Consider the following 17,160-nt stretch of genomic DNA (forward strand, 5'->3'; position numbering starts at 1 on the left):
TTTGGGGGGGGGGCAGCACCGCAGCGAAGGGGGTGGGGGAATGAAGAGCAGCACACAGGGGCAGCACAGACGGCGTCTGCGTGGCGCCGGGCCGAGGGCGGCGGGGACGCGAGCCGCAGCACGTCAGCATGCTCCTCCACCAGTGCACACACCCCTCCACACTCCCCGGACTCACGCGCTCGCACACACACATACACATATACACCGGCACGCACCCGCATGCCCGTGCGCACACCTGCACGCACATGGCGCGGCCCCACCACGGGCAGCAGCAAGGAGCGCCGCCCGCACCCCCTACCCTGCCCTCTCGGGGAGGAGGGGGGCGGCAGTGGCGGCGGTGACGCTGTTGGTTTGAACGAGTCGGACAACGGAAGCAAGCATGATAACGAGCAGGCACGCGCGCAGGAAGGCGTGCCGCAAAGGAAACACAGGACAAGCAAGAGAGGAGTAAAAAGCGCACGCACGCCCTCCGCCCTGCCAGGCGAGCACAGCGTAATAACAGGCGTTTGGCGGTTTTGTCGTTACAGACATCCACACAGCCATATATATATATATATATATAGATATCGGTGCATATATGCACGCGTCGTTTTGCTTATGCTTAGGTGTGCTGATTCGCATGTCTGTCCGAGTCCGCGAGGCATGCACTTCCTTCTCACCGCCTCCACGCCACCACGCACAAGCCGGCAGATGCGCGCGTACAGCCACGGCCCGCCTACGCCCTGTGGCACGGCGGCCACATCCGCGTCGTCGAGGACGAGCCGTCCTGCCGCTGCATCGGCGCCACACGCACCGGGGCGCACGGCACGCCGCGCTCCCAGCGGGGCCGCCCCCTCAGGGTCGTGCTCCATGACGGAGGCGCTGGCCTCTGTCGGTGGGGAGGGGGTAGCAAAGGGTAGCAGGGCGTTCGTGGGGAGCGGTGGCTCTACGTGCCGCACGAGCCGAGGGAGAATGCTGCCCAGCCTCCGGTCAGGGCCCTGTGAGGCCCTGCAGTGTAGTCGACCTGGATGCAGTGCTTCTCTCCCCACAGTCGCGTCGGTGCGCTGCAACCCGTCACATACGGCGTGGCAACTCCACACGGCGGAGCCTGGAGGACTCGGTGGGGTGCGTCAGCAACGAAGCTATCGAAACAAATCGCGCAGGAGAGAGGCGAGGAGACACAGCGACACAGGGGGCGCACACGCAGACGGGCTCGAGCCAGACGCCAGAGGAGCGAGCAGGAAAGCAGCGCCGCCGCTGCTCCGCTCCACCGTCGCACTCGCTCGTACCGCCGCGCATTCTCCGGTCCTGCCGCTCGCCTGCAGTCCCGTTCCCGCGTGTATAGGTGTGTATGCGTGTACGCGCCTGCTGTGCTGCACGGCTGCTGCCCGTGCCTGCGTCGTCGCCACAGCCAGCCGCCTCCGCCAGCACACGCACACAGGGAGGGTGCGAGCAGCGGAGGGAGGCGCAGAGGCGCACGCACACGCACACGCCACGCACCTCTCTCTGCGCGCAGAGCAGAACAGCAAGCATGAGCGAGCTCGAAAGAGACGAGCGTCGAGTAAGGCGAGAGCGTGGGGCGGCACTCCACAACAACGGCAGCGTTAGGGAGGGAGGGTCGCGGGGGCCGCTCACGGAAGAAGAGGGAGGAGGGGCACAGGGGCGCATGCGCCTGCTAGCCCACCCCTCTACTCCCCACCCCCGCCACCACCTCCTCTGACACCTCGCACCGATCCTCTCACCCTTCTCCATCCACACAGTCCACCGTGCGCGCGAGGGGGACACCAGAAACACGCGCGGCCGCGACGGCGGGGTATGCAGTTGAAGAAGGGCAGACGGACTCCCGACGCCGTGTGCGGCTCTTCGCCTCCCCGCCATCCCTGCCACGGCGTCGGCTTCTCTCCTGCGTCGCGCCCGCATGCCCCTCCGAGCCGGGGGGGGGCATTCGCCACACGCCTGCGCTCTTCCTTTCCCGCGCACACGGTCCGGCGCACGGCGACCCTGCCGGGACCCCGCGACTTCCTCCTCCTCCGCGCTCCGCCAACGGTTGCGCCGGGCGGCCGTCACGGGCGCTCGTCCCAGCAGCTGCTGAAGGCGAGCAGCTCACAGCGGAGGGGTGGGGTGTGGGGAGGGGGATCAGTGGGCGGAAGGCCGCATGCGTCGGCGTGTCGGCGCGCGCATGAGCGCGGCAACACAACGCGAGGAAACGGAAACGCTGACGGCAGCCGCGCGTGGGAGGACACACGCAGGGGGCAGCGCGGCCGTGAACACCAGCACGCGGCGCCTCCCCCTGCGCGCCGCGCTGCCACCCACGACCCAGCAGGCATGCGCGCGCACCACAACGGCGCTTCGGGGGAGGGAGTGGGGGAGGAGGAAGAGGAGACGCCCAAAGCCACACTCGTCATGAAATGCACGCGCACAGCGGGGGCAATGCGAGGCAGCGCGAAAAGAGAGAGGTGACGGCAGCGGGGGCGAGAGCGCTGGGTCGGCGAAGGGCACACACGGGAGCCCGCAGTTCGTGCACCCTCATTCTCGCTGACACCAGGTCCACCACGAGGACGCCAGTGCGGAGGAGGGGCCGCGCCGCTGCCAAGTCCGCCCTCCGTTCCTCGTGTTATCTTCAGACGCTGTCTTCATTGTTTGTTATCCTGCTCTTTCATTTGGATCAGCATCCATGGGCGTGTAGGGGAGCAGCAAGATGATGATGTTGATGATATCCAGTAGCCAAGCGATCAGAAAGAGAACAAAGCCGGAGCCATAGACGCTGTCAACCTTCATAGGTGGGCAACGAGAGCCATCGTTGTGGTGAAAAGTTGTCGCCATGGCCACCCACACAACAAACACGGTGACGCTGCCAACGATGTTCAGCGCCAGGCAGACCAAGCGGAGGGAGGAGCAGCAGAACAACAACGTAAGCCCTGCGATGAGGGCCGCAGCGAAAACAAAGACGGATATGATGGCGCACCCTTGTGCAGCACGGAAACGGGCTACTCGTCCTCGGCAATCGCTCCAGTACATCTCGATGAAGAGTAAGTAGTCGCTGGAGCTACATGTTACCCTTAGACCCCACAGCGTAATGCACAAAGGATCTCCACCTCGGAACCTCTCGCGAAACATGTCAGAGGGCGTCCCCACCAGCACAAACAGGAAAGCGAAGAACTGCAGGACCACGTAGACAACAAGGCTCACATTGTACTTTTTCTGGCGAAAATAACAATATGAGGTGGATAGAGGAAACGGAGACATGGAAAAGAGAAGAAACGGAAGGGGTGCCGCGGAATAAGCGGTGATGGATGAGAGAGAGATGACGCAGCACGGCGGACGAGGAGAGAGGAGGCGGTAGGCAGGAGGGGGGTCAGATGGGAGAGCGGAGGAGAGTCGAGGTGTGGCGACGCGATGTCTGTGTTGCGGTGGCGTGCGCGCGCACGCGTTGTTGTTGGGCGTGTTGTTGTGTGCGGGTGTGGTGTGAGGGGCCGAGGAGGGATGGGCGGCGTGGGCAGCAGTGTGCAGGGGGGAGAAGAGAGGGACGGAGAGACGGGGAGAGACAGGCGGGGGAGGCAGTGGTGACGAGACAGGCAAGTGGCACTGGGGCGCGTGCACAGCGGGGGCGCAAGGGCCATTGGCTGGCACATAGGCAGGGGTGCGGCCGGCGGATGCGAGAGACGGGCCGCAACGGCAGCGAGGGAGACACGGGAGCGCAGGCGAGGGGGNCAAGNGGNGAGAGGANGGGGGGAGGAGGGGAGGGGGGCATTTCTNGATACCCCCCTCTGGCACGCCCCGCACCCGCTGGCCTTCCCTCCGCCCATGCACGCCTTCGCCTAGCCGCGGTGCCCTGTAGGCGCGCCTGTGCCAGGCTGCTCGAGCCGCATGTGCGCAGGGGGCAGGGGGAGGGTGCGAGAGGGGCCCCTCTGCACGTGTGTGCCGGTGTGTGTGTGGGGGGGGGGGGCAGCACCGCCCACCCACGCAGCGCCACCGCCGCCACCGCCCATCCCGTTCGCTGCACACAGCAGGCAGATGCGCGGCGGGTGCACACGGACCCAGCATGCACGGAGACGGCACCGCAGCGAAGGGGGTGGGGGAACGAAGAGCAGCACACAGGGGCAGCACGGACGGCGTCTGCGTGGCGCCGGGCCGAGGGCGGCGGGGACGCGAGCCGCAGCACGTCAGCATGCTCCTCCACCAGTGCACACACCCCTCCACACTCCCCGGACTCACGCGCTCGCACACACACACACACATATACACCGGCACGCACCCGCATGCCCGTGCGCACACCTGCACGCACATGGCGCGGCCCCACCACGGGCAGCAGCAAGGAGCGCCGCCCGCACCCCCTACCCTGCCCTCTCGGGGAGGAGGGGGGCGGCAGTGGCGGCGGTGACGCTGTTGGTTTGAACGAGTCGGACAACGGAAGCAAGCATGATAACGAGCAGGCACGCGCGCAGGAAGGCGTGCCGCAAAGGAAACACAGGACAAGCAAGAGAGGAGTAAAAAGCGCACGCACGCCCTCCGCCCTGCCAGGCGAGCACAGCGTAATAACAGGCGTTTGGCGGTTTTGTCGTTACAGACATCCACACAGCCATATATATATATATAGATATCGGTGCATATATGCACGCGTCGTTTTGCTTATGCTTAGGTGTGCTGATTCGCATGTCTGTCCGAGTCCGCGAGGCATGCACTTCCTTCTCACCGCCTCCACGCCACCACGCACAAGCCGGCAGATGCGCGCGTACAGCCACGGCCCGCCTACGCCCTGTGGCACGGCGGCCACATCCGCGTCGTCGAGGACGAGCCGTCCTGCCGCTGCATCGGCGCCACACGCACCGGGGCGCACGGCACGCCGCGCTCCCAGCGGGGCCGCCCCCTCAGGGTCGTGCTCCATGACGGAGGCGCTGGCCTCCGTCGGTGGGGAGGGGGTAGCAAAGGGTAGCAGGGCGTTCGTGGGGAGCGGTGGCTCTACGTGCCGCACGAGCCGAGGGAGAATGCTGCCCAGCCTCCGGTCAGGGCCCTGTGAGGCCCTGCAGTGTAGTCGACCTGGATGCAGTGCTTCTCTCCCCACAGTCGCGTCGGTGCGCTGCAACCCGTCACATACGGCGTGGCAACTCCACACGGCGGAGCCTGGAGGACTCCGTGGGGTGCGTCAGCAACGAAGCCATCGAAACAAATCGCGCAGGAGAGAGGCGAGGAGACACAGCGACACAGGGGGCGCACACGCAGACGGGCTCGAGCCAGACGCCAGAGGAGCGAGCAGGAAAGCAGCGCCGCCGCTGCTCCGCTCCACCGTCGCACTCGCTCGTACCGCCGCGCATTCTCCGGTCCTGCCCCTCGCCTGCAGTCCCGTTTCCGCGTGTATAGGTGTGTATGCGTGTACGCGCCTGCTGTGCTGCACGGCTGCTGCCCGTGCCTGCGTCGTCGCCACAGCCAGCCGCCTCCGCCAGCACACGCACACAGGGAGGGCGCGAGCAGCGGAGGGAGGCGCAGAGGCGCACGCACACGCACACACCACGCACCTCTCTCTGCGCGCAGAGCAGAACAGCAAGCATGAGCGAGCTCGAAAGAGACGAGCGTCGAGTAAGGCGAGAGCGTGGGGCGGCACCCGCGAACAACGGCAGCGTAAGTGAGCGATGGTCGCGGGGGCCGCTCACGGAAGAAGAGGGAGGAGGGTCGCAGGGGCGCATGCGCCTGCACACACGCAGGCGCCGTGTATCACACGCAGGCGTGGGGGAAGTGCTGCAATCGCCCCTCGGCAGCGGTGCCTGTGCACGGCGGTGCCGCTGCTGCCCGCGCGCGCGCACGCACACACGACAGGGAGCGAGAGGGCTGGGCCGGCGAAGGGCACACACGGGAACCCGCAGCTTGCGCACCCTCATCCTCGCCGACACCAGCTCCACCACGAGGACGCCAGTGTGGGGGAGGGGCCGCGCCGCTCTCAAGCCCGCCCTCCGCTCGTTCCTCGTATCTCCAGTTCTATTGTTTTCCTTGTTGCAGTGCCTCGTTTTCGCTCATCCGAGAATAATTCACCGCGTACAAGAGCATCAAAATGGCAGCGATGATATCCAGGCACCAAGCCGTCATCAAGAGGTCAAAGCCGATACCGAAGGTGAATTCGTCTTTGGCCTTTACGCAGTCTGCGCTATCATCTGTATAGTACGTCACCACCATGGCCGCCCACACAACGCACAAGGTGAGGATGCCAGCAACGTTCAGTGCCAGGCAGACCCAACGCAAGCAGGGGCAGCAGAAGAGCAGAAGCAACCCAAACGTGAATGCCGCAAAGTATACAAGGATGGAGATGATAGCGAACGCCTGTGCAGCGTGGAAGCGGTTCAGGCGGTTTAAACACTCCGCCCACAACTCCTCCGTTGATTCTAAATACGTCTTATTGTAGCAGTCCACTTTCAAACCAAAAAGGGTGACGCAAACCATTTTGTGCCCCAAAATCTCCGGAGCCACACCGCGAAAGATGTCCAGGGGCGTTCCTGCCAGCACCAGAAGGAACGCCACGAACTGCACGACCACGTAGACAATGACGGTGATATTGTATGCCATGGGCGACAACGCACAAGAGCGAGAGACTGAGAAGGCCGGCGCCGAGGCAGACGGGAGAGGCAAAGGCAGGGGTGGGGGTGGGGGGCAGACGACGCAGCACGGCGGACGAGGAGAGAGGAGGCGGTAGGCAGGAGGGGGGTCAGATGGGAGAGCGGAGGAGAGTCGAGGTGTGGCGACGCGATGTCTGTGTTGCGGTGGCGTGCGCGCACACGCGTTGTTGTTGGGCGTGTTGTTGTGTGCGGGTGTGGTGTGAGGGGCCGAGGAGGGATGGGCGGCGTGGGCAGCAGTGTGCAGGGGGGAGAAGAGAGGGACGGATAGACGGGGAGAGACAGGCGGGGGAGGCAGTGGTGACGAGACAGGCAAGTGGCACTGGGGCGCGTGCACAGCGGGGGCGCATGGGCCATTGGCTGGCACATAGGCAGGGGTGCGGCCGGCGGATGCGAGAGACGGGCCGCAACGGCAGCGAGGGAGACACGGGAGCGCAGGCGAGGGGGCCAAGCGGCGAGAGGACGGGGGGAGGAGGGGAGGGGCCATTTCTCGCTACCCCCCTCTGGCACGCGCTGCATCGCCTCCCACGCCCGTCATCACCGGCATCGTCTCCCTCATTCTTGCTGATACGCTCCTGCACCACTTCTACGGTGCTGTGCAGCCACCTCGCGCCGGGCGCTGTCATAGCACGCCCAGCATGTCCCTCTTTCCTCCTGTCGCGCTCACCGGCCTCGCCGCATCATGCCAGCCACACCGCACAGAGGTATTTCAGCCTCCAGTGTCTGCATCACGGACGGCAGGCGATGTCACCAAACAGGCTCGCGTGCGATTCAACGGGTATGCGTCCCCCATCCTGTTTTCTGATTTTGCAAGAGAAGCGCTGATGCAGGAAGCAGCCCGTGGCCCCGCCAGCGCCGGACGCAGTTCAACTGCAGTGGGCGTAGCGACGCACAGCGCTGTTGGCTGGCCCGCGCCCGTCACGAAGCGTTGGTACAGGGGTCTGCATTCTGCAAGACGCGCAGTTCACTCCCACAGGCCCCACAGGGCACCTGGCGTACCAGCGTCTTAGCATTCAGGTGCAGCAAGCGACAGGAGGCACCGCGCTGGCGTCTCCGCGCTCACACACCACGACACGGAGCACAGGTGTACGCCCTCGCCCGCTTCCCAACGACAAGAGCGAGGCAGCGGCGTTCCGGCTGTGCTGCCACGTCCATGCTAGGCGCATGCACACCACGTCCGGCCGAACACCTAGGAGTCAGCCACGCAGACGCACACCTGCCAGGTGTCCCGCAAGGCCACGGCAAAATGCACGACTACGGCCGACAGCACCCACGAAGGCGGGCCCCTCTGGCGACGCCGCCTACGCAGCGCTCTGCACGCCAGAGCTGACGCGATTGGAAGCAGCTCTTGCGACGCTGCCCTGCGCGCCGCTGTCTCTCGGTCATGCTCATCATACAGCCAGCCTCGAGGGATGGATGCAGTCCTGCTGCGGTATCACTCCGCCACGCACTGTCACGCTGACCAGCAACCGGCGCGAAAGCCCCTTGAGCAGATCGCCTCGCGACGACTGCGCGACCGTTCTGCGAGACAGGCTCCAACCGCCCCACTACAGCCTCCGTCCTCACCCCGCTCCGCGGTAGACTCCCTGGGCCTGCTCCCCAGCAAGCCAGTGCCGCGCCAGCAAGGGACACAGAGACAGCCGCGGCGTTTGCCGGCCCTACCGCCCGCACGCTCGGCTGCCTGCATCACGGCGCCACAGAGGCCCAGCCGCGGCCCGCACCACACTCGCTGTGCATCACGGCTTTCCCAGACCATCGCCCCGCCCACAAGAACAAGTCGAAGATCGCAACGCCTGCATGCCGAGCCGCACAACCATCCCTCCTGGGCCCTCTTCGTCTCATCACCGCGGTGGACCCCCGAGATGGCAGCTCAACCCCAGCGGCGCCATCGAGACCACATCTGCAAACAGACCGCACATGTATGGCACGCTTCCGATGGCGTGAGAGAGGGGTCGAAGGGAGTGGGGTCAGTGGAACCCGGCATGATGGACTCGGGTGTACCCGCGTTCGTGCGCAGGGACTGGCGCACCCACCTGCTGGCCTGGGACGGAGAGGCCGAGGCAACCACGAGAAGGAGAGTGCCCGAGAGCTGGCCGGCAGCATTCCCTGCCCAAGGTGCACCCACACGATGAGACTGAGACATTGGAGGTTGTAGGGTCGAGCGGCAGTGAGGAAGAGGGCTACTGCGGGTGTGCTTGGACCGCGGCGAATAAGTTCACCGAGGCAACGTTGTCGGAACGCGTTCAGGAGGTACTTCCGGGTGCCCAAGAGACTGAATGAGGGAGCCGTTCGAGCGGTGTGGTGACATGCAGTTCCTTGACCAGCGTGGAAAAAGTTTGAAAAGCGGTTCGCAGAATAGGTGAGCAGTCCAGTCAAAAAGGAAAAAAAAAAGAAAGCGTCTGGTTCCCCTGCCTTCATGCCGCCAATCGGGCGCGCCTTTCAGTGAGCTACCGGAGTCGAAGGGTACAATTCGAGCACGTTATCTGCGTCGTCGTTGATCTGCTGCTGCCGCAAAAACTGCTGAAACGCTGCGTCATCGTGCACGACCAACTGGCCGTTTGTTGTGTTGCTGCATTCGGCAAGCACAGGGGGCAACTCACCCTTTTCAAGCTTCACAAAGATATTGTTGTTGAAGAGGGTTGTCTCGTCCACCATGCGAACGTAATCTGTAAAGTTCTCCGCGAAGAGCTTGAAGGAGCGCAGCTGCATTGAGATGGGCACACCGCGGTTGGTTTGAAACTTGCGCAGAAAACCGCGTGGAACGGCAGTCTCTACCTCTACGGTGATACCAAGAAACATGATTTTGTACGGCATTGGCAAGGCGGGTTGGCGAGCCTTCTCGGCCACGAAGTACTGCTCTATCTGTGTCTTCTTGTTGTAGCCTGGGCCTTGTTTGAAGAGTGTGAGGTGGGCATCGCGCACCATGGCGACAACCTGCTGCACAAACGGCTTCCACATCATGGTGCCGTCGAGTACGATGCTGCGGCCTTGGTTGATCGCCTTCACAAGGAGGTTCTCGGCGGCACGGGTGCTGTGCGTGTGCGCCTCTGATAACGACATCTCGCATTCTAGCGGCAGCTTGAACTCATCGGCATTCACGACAACACTCTGCTCTTTGTGGCTTTCCCACCAGCTGCTCTTGGCGAGAGCCGCGACGGCTGTCGTCTTGCCTGCGGCCATACCGCCGCCCAGAAAAATGAAGAGAGGCTGATCCGGCAGCTGCTGATGAGATGGTGTCGACGAGAGGTGTGTGTGTGTGCTACCGTTTCCGCCGCTCCCGGTAACACTCAAGTCGTCCTTGATGCCTTGCAAGCGGCGAAGCGTCACCACTGCCGAGTGTAGCTCGCGGTAACGCTTGAACTTCTCCTCTTGACGAATTTTTTTGATGCACGTAAAGAACTCCTTCATCTTCCGCAGGCGTGGAACACTTGCCCCGCGAGAGCTGATCCATTCTACAAGCGCAGGAACCGTCTGCACGCCATCTAAGGGGTAGATGACGTAGTCGCCGCCGTCCAGGATGCCCTCGAGAGAGTCACGCTCCGCCCCTCCGCTGTCCTCTCCTAGCGGCTGCACCCCATCCTCCACGCTGCCGCCTTGGATGCTGGAATTTGCTCCGGTGCTGCTTCTGCTGCTGAACTGCGGTGGCGTGGTCACGAATTCGTTTCGAGCGCTTTCCCCCACGGGGGTACTGAAGAGGATCTCCGTCGGCGTCGGCGGTGAAGCTGTGGTCCGTTTGTCAGCCCATTGCACAACCAGTGAGGGTGCATCTGGCCGACTGCTCGGCGACGCGCTCGTGTGTCTCCCTGACGCGGCGTCGACGTCGCTGACGATCTTGTACGCTTTACCTTGACTCCGTGTCGGTGTGCTGCGGCGCGGACCCATACTAGTGTTTTGCGGCGATCTCGCAACGTCGTCAGTACCTGGAGTGGCAGTCGTCCCTTGTGATGCAGTGCCGCTGCGACCGTTTGTGCGCCGCGGAGCCACCTCTTCGTTGTGAGGCAGGGCCGGGGACCCTGCGTCGACAACGGGAGAATGGCCGCAGCGAAACTTCACCAATGGCGCCTGTGTGGAGTGCGTTGAGGCCTTGGCCAGGGCCTTTGGTGCCGACAAAGTTGGCAAGGGTGTTGCCCCGTCAGCGCGAGTGTACGCACCGGGGTTTGGATCCTGGTGGCGGTGTTTTCGGTGCGGAATGGGAGGAATGTACACGATGGTTGGGAACCAGCTGACCTTGTACAGGCTTGACAACTCTGGCTCTGCTACGGCATAGACAACGGCTATGGTCGGCATCGGATCAAGCAGCCGCTTCGCTGTGATCTTCTGGAACATGTCGATCACTTCGTTGCTCTTGGCCGAATACTTGGCATGGAAGACGATCACAAGACCCTTGGTGTTGCTCTGCAGTGCTTTGCGGTAGTTGCTGAGCGTCAAAAAGCGCAACCCGTACACGGCCGCGGCGTTAAAGGCGCGGGCGGACATGACGTTGGGGGACATAATATGGGTAAAGCCACTCCTTGTTGCCGTGTTGCAGGCATCTGCACTGACCGGCATTATGCTTGGGGACGAGGTGGACGCTGCGTCGTTGCCTAACGTTTCGCCGAATGTGGGCGAGAGCTTTGGCAGGGGAGTGGCCACAATGGCGTCGGACGGCTTTCCCTTGCTAACCGACGTGGAGGTGAAGTGCTGCTGCAGACTCGGAAAATTGAGCCCATCCATTTTCGCATTGCCAGCCATTGGCGAGCCACTGGCAGAGACGATGCCGTGCTTGTTGAGGGCTGTCCCGCCCACGAGGGTGCTGTCGATGTAGCTCGGACGACGCGGCGAGTCTACGCAAGGGCGCGGTGCCACTGTTGAGGTAAATGTGTCCACCGACAGCAAACTCTCCGTCGGTTCGAGGTACGTGTGCGGGGGGAGCAGCCAAGGCGTGTGCACCACGTCATCGGCACCTTCATTAGGGGCAAGATCGACGCAGATAGGCAACACGTACTCCCGCACGTACACCTCGTACTCCTTGTTGATCTGAATCACGTAGTCGGCTCGGTGCCAGTTCCACGAGAAGTACATGGGTACGAGCGTGTTGAGAATGGACAGCAGGTGCTCAACCGACTTGTCCGGGTCGCAGCAGGACATTCCGGCCGCCACATCACGCTCGTCAGAGTGATCTTCAGATGAGTGCGCCGCACATCCGTCATCAGAAGTGTCCTCGCTAGAGTCTTTCGCGTCGCGCCCGACGTGTAAGGCGAGATCGAGGGAATTGATGCAGTAGGAAGCACGCTTGCGAATATGCCGAATGAGACGGAATCGGTCCTGTGCAAAGCGAATCGCCCACTTGTGGCACAACTCCTGTAGCAGCTCGGGGTTTTCACGTGTAAGGAAGAGCATCGTACAGCACGCAGCAAGCTTCGCCACGTACATGTACGGCGGATGCTCGATTGCCTTGAGGACGTACTCGACAAAAGGTACGTAAGGAGGTGGCGATTGCATCATGATGCTGCGTGGAGGAGAAAACCAAGCAGAGGGGAAGTGAGCCTCAAAGAGAGAGCACACATACACACTCGCAAAGAAGAAACAAAAAAGGGGAGTGGTATTTGAGCGACAATACCAAGCCGAAAGCGCACGCACAACAAAAATGAAAAACGAACAAAACCTCGACACACGCCGAAATTCTCGTTGGTCTTGCTGGGATGTTCCCACTTCTTTGTTCGTTGTCCTCTAGTGCGGTAACCACCCCCTCCTCCTCATAGCAGAGTATGAGATGAATGGACCACCGCTCTTGATACACCGAGGCTCGTAAGAGTCAAAGAGCGCAGAGATAACAGAAAGCAAGTGCGGATTCACGAGTGAGGAGCTCACCAGAAAAGGAAAGACAAAGGCACACACGCAAAGAGAAATCGTAGGTTAGAGAGAGAGCGCAAGAAACGGAATCGCTTGTGGGGGCTAGGGGCGCCAGAGGAAATAAAGTTCACAGATGATGACCCGGAAACAACGCGCAGGAGAAAGAAAAACAACCAGCGAAAAAAATCAATAAGATCGCAAGATCGGCGATTGAGGAAGACACAACTTCTTGCGGCAAATTGGCCGGCTGCGGCCACTTCACAGGTTAGAACTAATCAGCAAAGCTGATAAGAGGCCACAGCACGAGAGCCCACACCAGTACAGCAGGTAAGGAGTTCAACCACCCGCGACGACCTGAGGGGAGAGAGAGAGAAAGGGTGCAATTAGAAAGCGGCACGTTTCTCGATACCGCCACAAAGTCTTCCCCTGTTCTTCAGCCCGCGGCTGCGCTTCGACATACAATACAAAAAAAAACTTAAGAGTAGAAAAAGGGAAGCCACAACAACAAGCACATACAAGCACACAAAAAGAAGGAGAGTCCACAGTGACCATATAAAGTCCGTTGAGCAGCAGGGGAATTCGATTTGTAGTACTGAACAAAAACAAAAAAAATAGAGAGGCAGCCGTCGAAGACAGAGGGGGAGGAGGGGAACACGAGATGTTGGTATCGAAGAGGGAGGAAGAGAATCAGTATGACACGCACTAGTCCATTTAAATGGGTAATAATAACAAGAGAGTCTCGGCCACGAAAGGAAAGGCAAAAGGAAAAACCTAACCGATGTGAAGTGAGAGCTGATCGTCAAAGGGCTAAGGAAAACAAGCACAAAGAGAAAGCAGCGGAAACGGAGGGCGAGTGAGGGAGACAGCAGAAGCAAGAAGCCAGCGACAAGTAAAAACCTAGAAACGCACAGACCCCCTACACACACACACACAAAGGCACAGGCAAAAAAAGAGGCAGGCCTCTTTGACCTTTCGCTGCTCAGGACAACTTTTCGAATCCCCTTTTTTGAACCGTCGTTGCATATATATATATGTGTGCACGAGATTCCTCCTTTATTGCCGTGTTGCACACGCTGCGCTGTACGCTATTCGGTCCCCTACGTTTATCAAGACTCCAGATCGGCCTCTTCTTTGCCTTGCGTTTCTTGTCGTTCCTCCGCCGCTGGCGCGCACTTGCGTACGCCAACTCGGTGGCCTGGTCCCACTCCTCTTCTACGCGCGTGGGCGTGCGCTTTGAATCGTTTTTCTCCACTGCGCCGCCGCTCCCGCTGTTTTTTTTTTTTGCCGTGTGTGAGCGTCAACGGGGGCTGGGAAAACGGTGGGGAGCCGCAACGACTAACACCGATCAAACCTCTCTGTTCTTTTTTTTTTGTCTGCTTGGCGGCTCAGTGTGCGCGGACGTCTGCAGCTTCTTTTTTTTTTCTGCTAAGACGTTGCTGTCGTCACTGCTGCACGAGAACACCTTTGCCGACCTTCCTCGTATATGAAAGCAAATTGGTAGATTCGTGGCCTCCCCTCGCTGCCTTTTCCCTATCCCCGTTATGCCTGCGCGTTTGTGTGTCGGGAAGTGGAGAGCGTCTTGACGCTCGGTATAGACCACGCGGCAACTGTGGTGGTGGTGGTGTGTGTGTGGGGGGGGGGGTATGTGAACTGGGAGACAACGGCAGGCGGAAAGGGCCGCAGGCAGGGGGGTACAAAATGCCTGACACCTTCTCTTTCTCGGGCGGAGGAGCGGGGGAGGGTATTCTTCCTCCTTTTTGACTCCGTGTCGTGTCCGTTTCACGTTACACGGCTGCTCCTTTCAAGTGTTCCTTGGCAGTAACGCCAAGGGTGGTTCTTCGGTCTCTTCGTTTAGAGGTGCTGATCTCTTTGTGTGCTGTGCTTTCGCTGTGTGGGATGCTGCTCACCCACAACGCAGAAAAAAAAAGAAAAAGGGGGAGGGGTGCGGGGACGAGGAAGGCGTGGCGGAGAGAAAATATATTCACCGCGTAGGTACGCACCCGAAACGAGACAAGGCGGACATGCAAGGTCACGAGCACCACTACGATTTCAGGATGTTAAGAATGAAAGGGAGAGGGAGGAGGAGCCCAACAGAAACACCTAAAACCAACAACGACCGACAAGCCACCTGCTACGCGGCAGCCTTTGGCGTGCATGGAGGACGAACAAGTTTTGGTTCGGGCACATACACGCACCACAAACATAGTCGGTTTACGGAAAAAGATGAAAGGGCAACGAGAAAGAGAGAAAGAAGTTGTACAACGTGCCGTTCCAGGTGCAGTGAGCAGATGACGTCAATTCAAAAAGGAAAGGGTGCGCAGAGGCGCGCCACGCGAAACGTGAGCCCGCACCATCATCGGAAAGCGGCTCATCCGTTCGCCGTCTGAGGGTTGTGAAAACGTGGAGCGCCGATGTAGCCTCTTGTTGGCTGCTTATGGGTGCAGCTGTGCGTCTGTGCGCACGTGATGGATGAAACGGGCGCGCCAACAGAGACAATCTGCCGCCTTGGTTATTTTGTTTCTTTTTCGGGTGTGGGAAAAATGAAGCGACGCCCCTTCATGATATTCTGCTCAGGAGACGCATAGGAGAAAGCGCTGACGGTGAGCGGAAGGGCCTTCAGCCGACGTGAACAAGCAAGGATGACGACGCCGCGCAGAACACAAAGGTGGTGCGGCTTCCGTGTGTCGTGTCGCCATCCACTTGGGCTGAGCATGAGGCCGATAATGGGGCGAAAGAACCTGAACAAGCGCACCGCTCCTTCACTGCTAGCGATTTCTTCGTCACGTGGTCATCAAAGACAGCAGGCCGTGCATGAAACGCTGCACTTGCACCGATTGCACCATTGTCGTTGGGTTGTAAGCCACAATTGGACCGCCCTCGATCTCCGTCTTGCCGCGAATCGGATCGACAACGTGAATGAAGACACCATAGACGATGCCCGGATTCTTTTCCTGAAGTCGAAGTGCGTGGTAGAGGGCGCAGTTGCACAGGTAGCGCCCTGCGTTGCGCGAAATTGCCCAGCTCGGAGCCTGAAACGCTGGCATCGCCATGTCCTTTCTGTCTGCGTCCGAGGGTGTCACCTCATTTTTGGTCACGGCACCCGTCACAGAGTGATGCCATGACTCGGCAATGGTGTCGTTCACCTGCTGAATCAAGCGCTCCAGCTTCTCGAGCTGCGGCGAGCCCGCCTTGCCGAACCAGCTCTCGTGAAATACTTCGATCGTGCCGTCCTCCGGTACAATGGGCTCGTGGTTGAGCACCTTACCGTCCACGTCAGGGACGCTGGCAAAGAGCTCGTTGTAGCCCTGCACCTCGACGCGGATGAGCCCCGTTGTGTCATTGTGAACACCTAGGTGGCAGAGAAGGATCTTCACCTTGCCGGCGCCGTGTTCGGCGATGATGTCGGCAATTTCCCTCTCCACTTTCTCAAAGTACGCCGCGACGGTGGTCACGCTGACATCCAGCTCCGTGTAGCGCATCTCCGCTACGTCGGGATGGCGCTTCAGGTTCTCCACGACACGAAGGGCAATGTCGGAGCTGGGGTTCACCTTCACAGTGGCGAAGGGTCCGTAGCCCGTGATGAACACGACGATGCCCGCCTTTGAGTGCAGCATTTTAAGCGGTGCGGAACTGCGAGGAGCCCTGTGTGCCCGTAGAAGGCCACTTGCAATAGTGAGACGTTGATTGTGCGGTGGTCGTTGGGAAGGGAAAGTGGAGGTTGATTCTCTCCCAGTGCTGAGGGCATAGCTGCTCAGAAAAGCCCTCGGGCGCGCAAAAGCCTACGAAGAGACGCTGTTCGAGAGGGACCATGCGAGTTGCGTAAAAGTGAAATGCGCAGGTCAGTCCCAGTGGCAGAGGCTGCATAGTAAGAGACAGCTCACCACCGTTGTCTTTGATCGGTTGACACAATTCCAACGGTATAGGCTGCCACGACTATCCGCAACATTACTCACATGATCTTCGTTGCAATAGAGGTGTTTTTATGGTTGCGCCGCCGTGTCCGCGTTCGCAGCAAGACGATCAAGTTCTAAACAGCTACGGAGAACGCGCATGCAAGCACAAACGCACACTTCATCGAGGCAAGCAGGCGAGTAGTAGCTGTGGTAGCACGACAAGCAGCCGCAGTTCCACTGCAAGGAGCGAAAACCGCACACTCGGCTAACTAACGGCGCTTGCTACGAAGGCTTGTGCATGCTAGACTCCAGAACGGACGTGCGCCAACATCAGAATGTTAGCAAACCGTTCTTTTTTTTTGGTTGTTGGTGCTTTTCCACCCTCGTCCTTGGTGGTCTCCCCTGCGCCGGCAAGCTGTCTCCTGCACTGCGTCGCCGTGGGCACCGGCGCCGCCGCACACATCGGACCACGTTACGCGATTTCCATGCGGCGCTTTCCTTGTGGCTTTGCTCGGTTGTTGATGATTTCATGAGGATGCTCCTCAGTAACCGGGAAGAAATCATAATACGACAGAAGTGGGCGGGGAGGAGGGAGACATTCATGAGAGATGAGGAGGACACACCGGCAGAAGTGACCTGCCTGTCACCTCCCATGTATACTCGAGGGCACCCACAAATGGAGAACACGGATCGGGTGAGGCTTGCGGAAGCGGACGCTGTGGAGAAACGAGTCTCTTCGTCACAATCGCTTCAAGCGTTTTACTCGCCGACGCGGTCGAGCTGTGAAGGAGGCGTTGCCACAAGCGCCGTGAAGATTCAGCGATAGCCGACCAATCAGTGCAAAGCACATCTGGAGA

At 60.6% G+C, this 17,160-nt stretch overlaps 4 protein-coding genes across 4 annotated transcripts; all 4 read right to left on the reverse strand.

Annotated features, from left to right (window-relative positions):
• Positions 1 to 2,622: 2,622 nt before the first annotated feature.
• Positions 2,623 to 4,266, reverse strand: LINJ_34_1720 (putative amastin-like surface protein; the record flags this gene model as incomplete). The annotated part of the gene is made up of 1 exon (XM_001468506.2): positions 2,623 to 4,266. The coding sequence occupies one exon, from the start codon at positions 4,264 to 4,266 to the stop codon at positions 2,623 to 2,625; it is 1,644 nt and encodes a 547-aa protein (XP_001468543.2).
• A 1,683-nt stretch (positions 4,267 to 5,949) lies between these two features.
• On the reverse strand, positions 5,950 to 6,531 carry LINJ_34_1730 (putative amastin-like surface protein; the record flags this gene model as incomplete). The annotated part of the gene is made up of 1 exon (XM_001468507.1): positions 5,950 to 6,531. The coding sequence occupies one exon, from the start codon at positions 6,529 to 6,531 to the stop codon at positions 5,950 to 5,952; it is 582 nt and encodes a 193-aa protein (XP_001468544.1).
• Positions 6,532 to 9,017: 2,486 nt separating this feature from the next.
• LINJ_34_1740 (conserved hypothetical protein) lies at positions 9,018 to 12,062 on the reverse strand (the record flags this gene model as incomplete). Its single annotated transcript, XM_001468508.1, has 1 exon — positions 9,018 to 12,062. The coding sequence occupies one exon, from the start codon at positions 12,060 to 12,062 to the stop codon at positions 9,018 to 9,020; it is 3,045 nt and encodes a 1,014-aa protein (XP_001468545.1).
• Positions 12,063 to 15,190: 3,128 nt separating this feature from the next.
• On the reverse strand, positions 15,191 to 16,024 carry LINJ_34_1750 (putative pyroglutamyl-peptidase I (PGP); the record flags this gene model as incomplete). The annotated part of the gene is made up of 1 exon (XM_001468509.1): positions 15,191 to 16,024. The coding sequence occupies one exon, from the start codon at positions 16,022 to 16,024 to the stop codon at positions 15,191 to 15,193; it is 834 nt and encodes a 277-aa protein (XP_001468546.1).
• Between the last annotated feature and the right edge of the window lie 1,136 nt (positions 16,025 to 17,160).

The sequence above is a fragment of the Leishmania infantum genome, chromosome 34, assembly GCF_000002875.2.
Source record: "Leishmania infantum JPCM5 genome chromosome 34".
In the NCBI taxonomy this organism is placed as follows: Eukaryota; Euglenozoa; class Kinetoplastea; order Trypanosomatida; family Trypanosomatidae; genus Leishmania; species Leishmania infantum.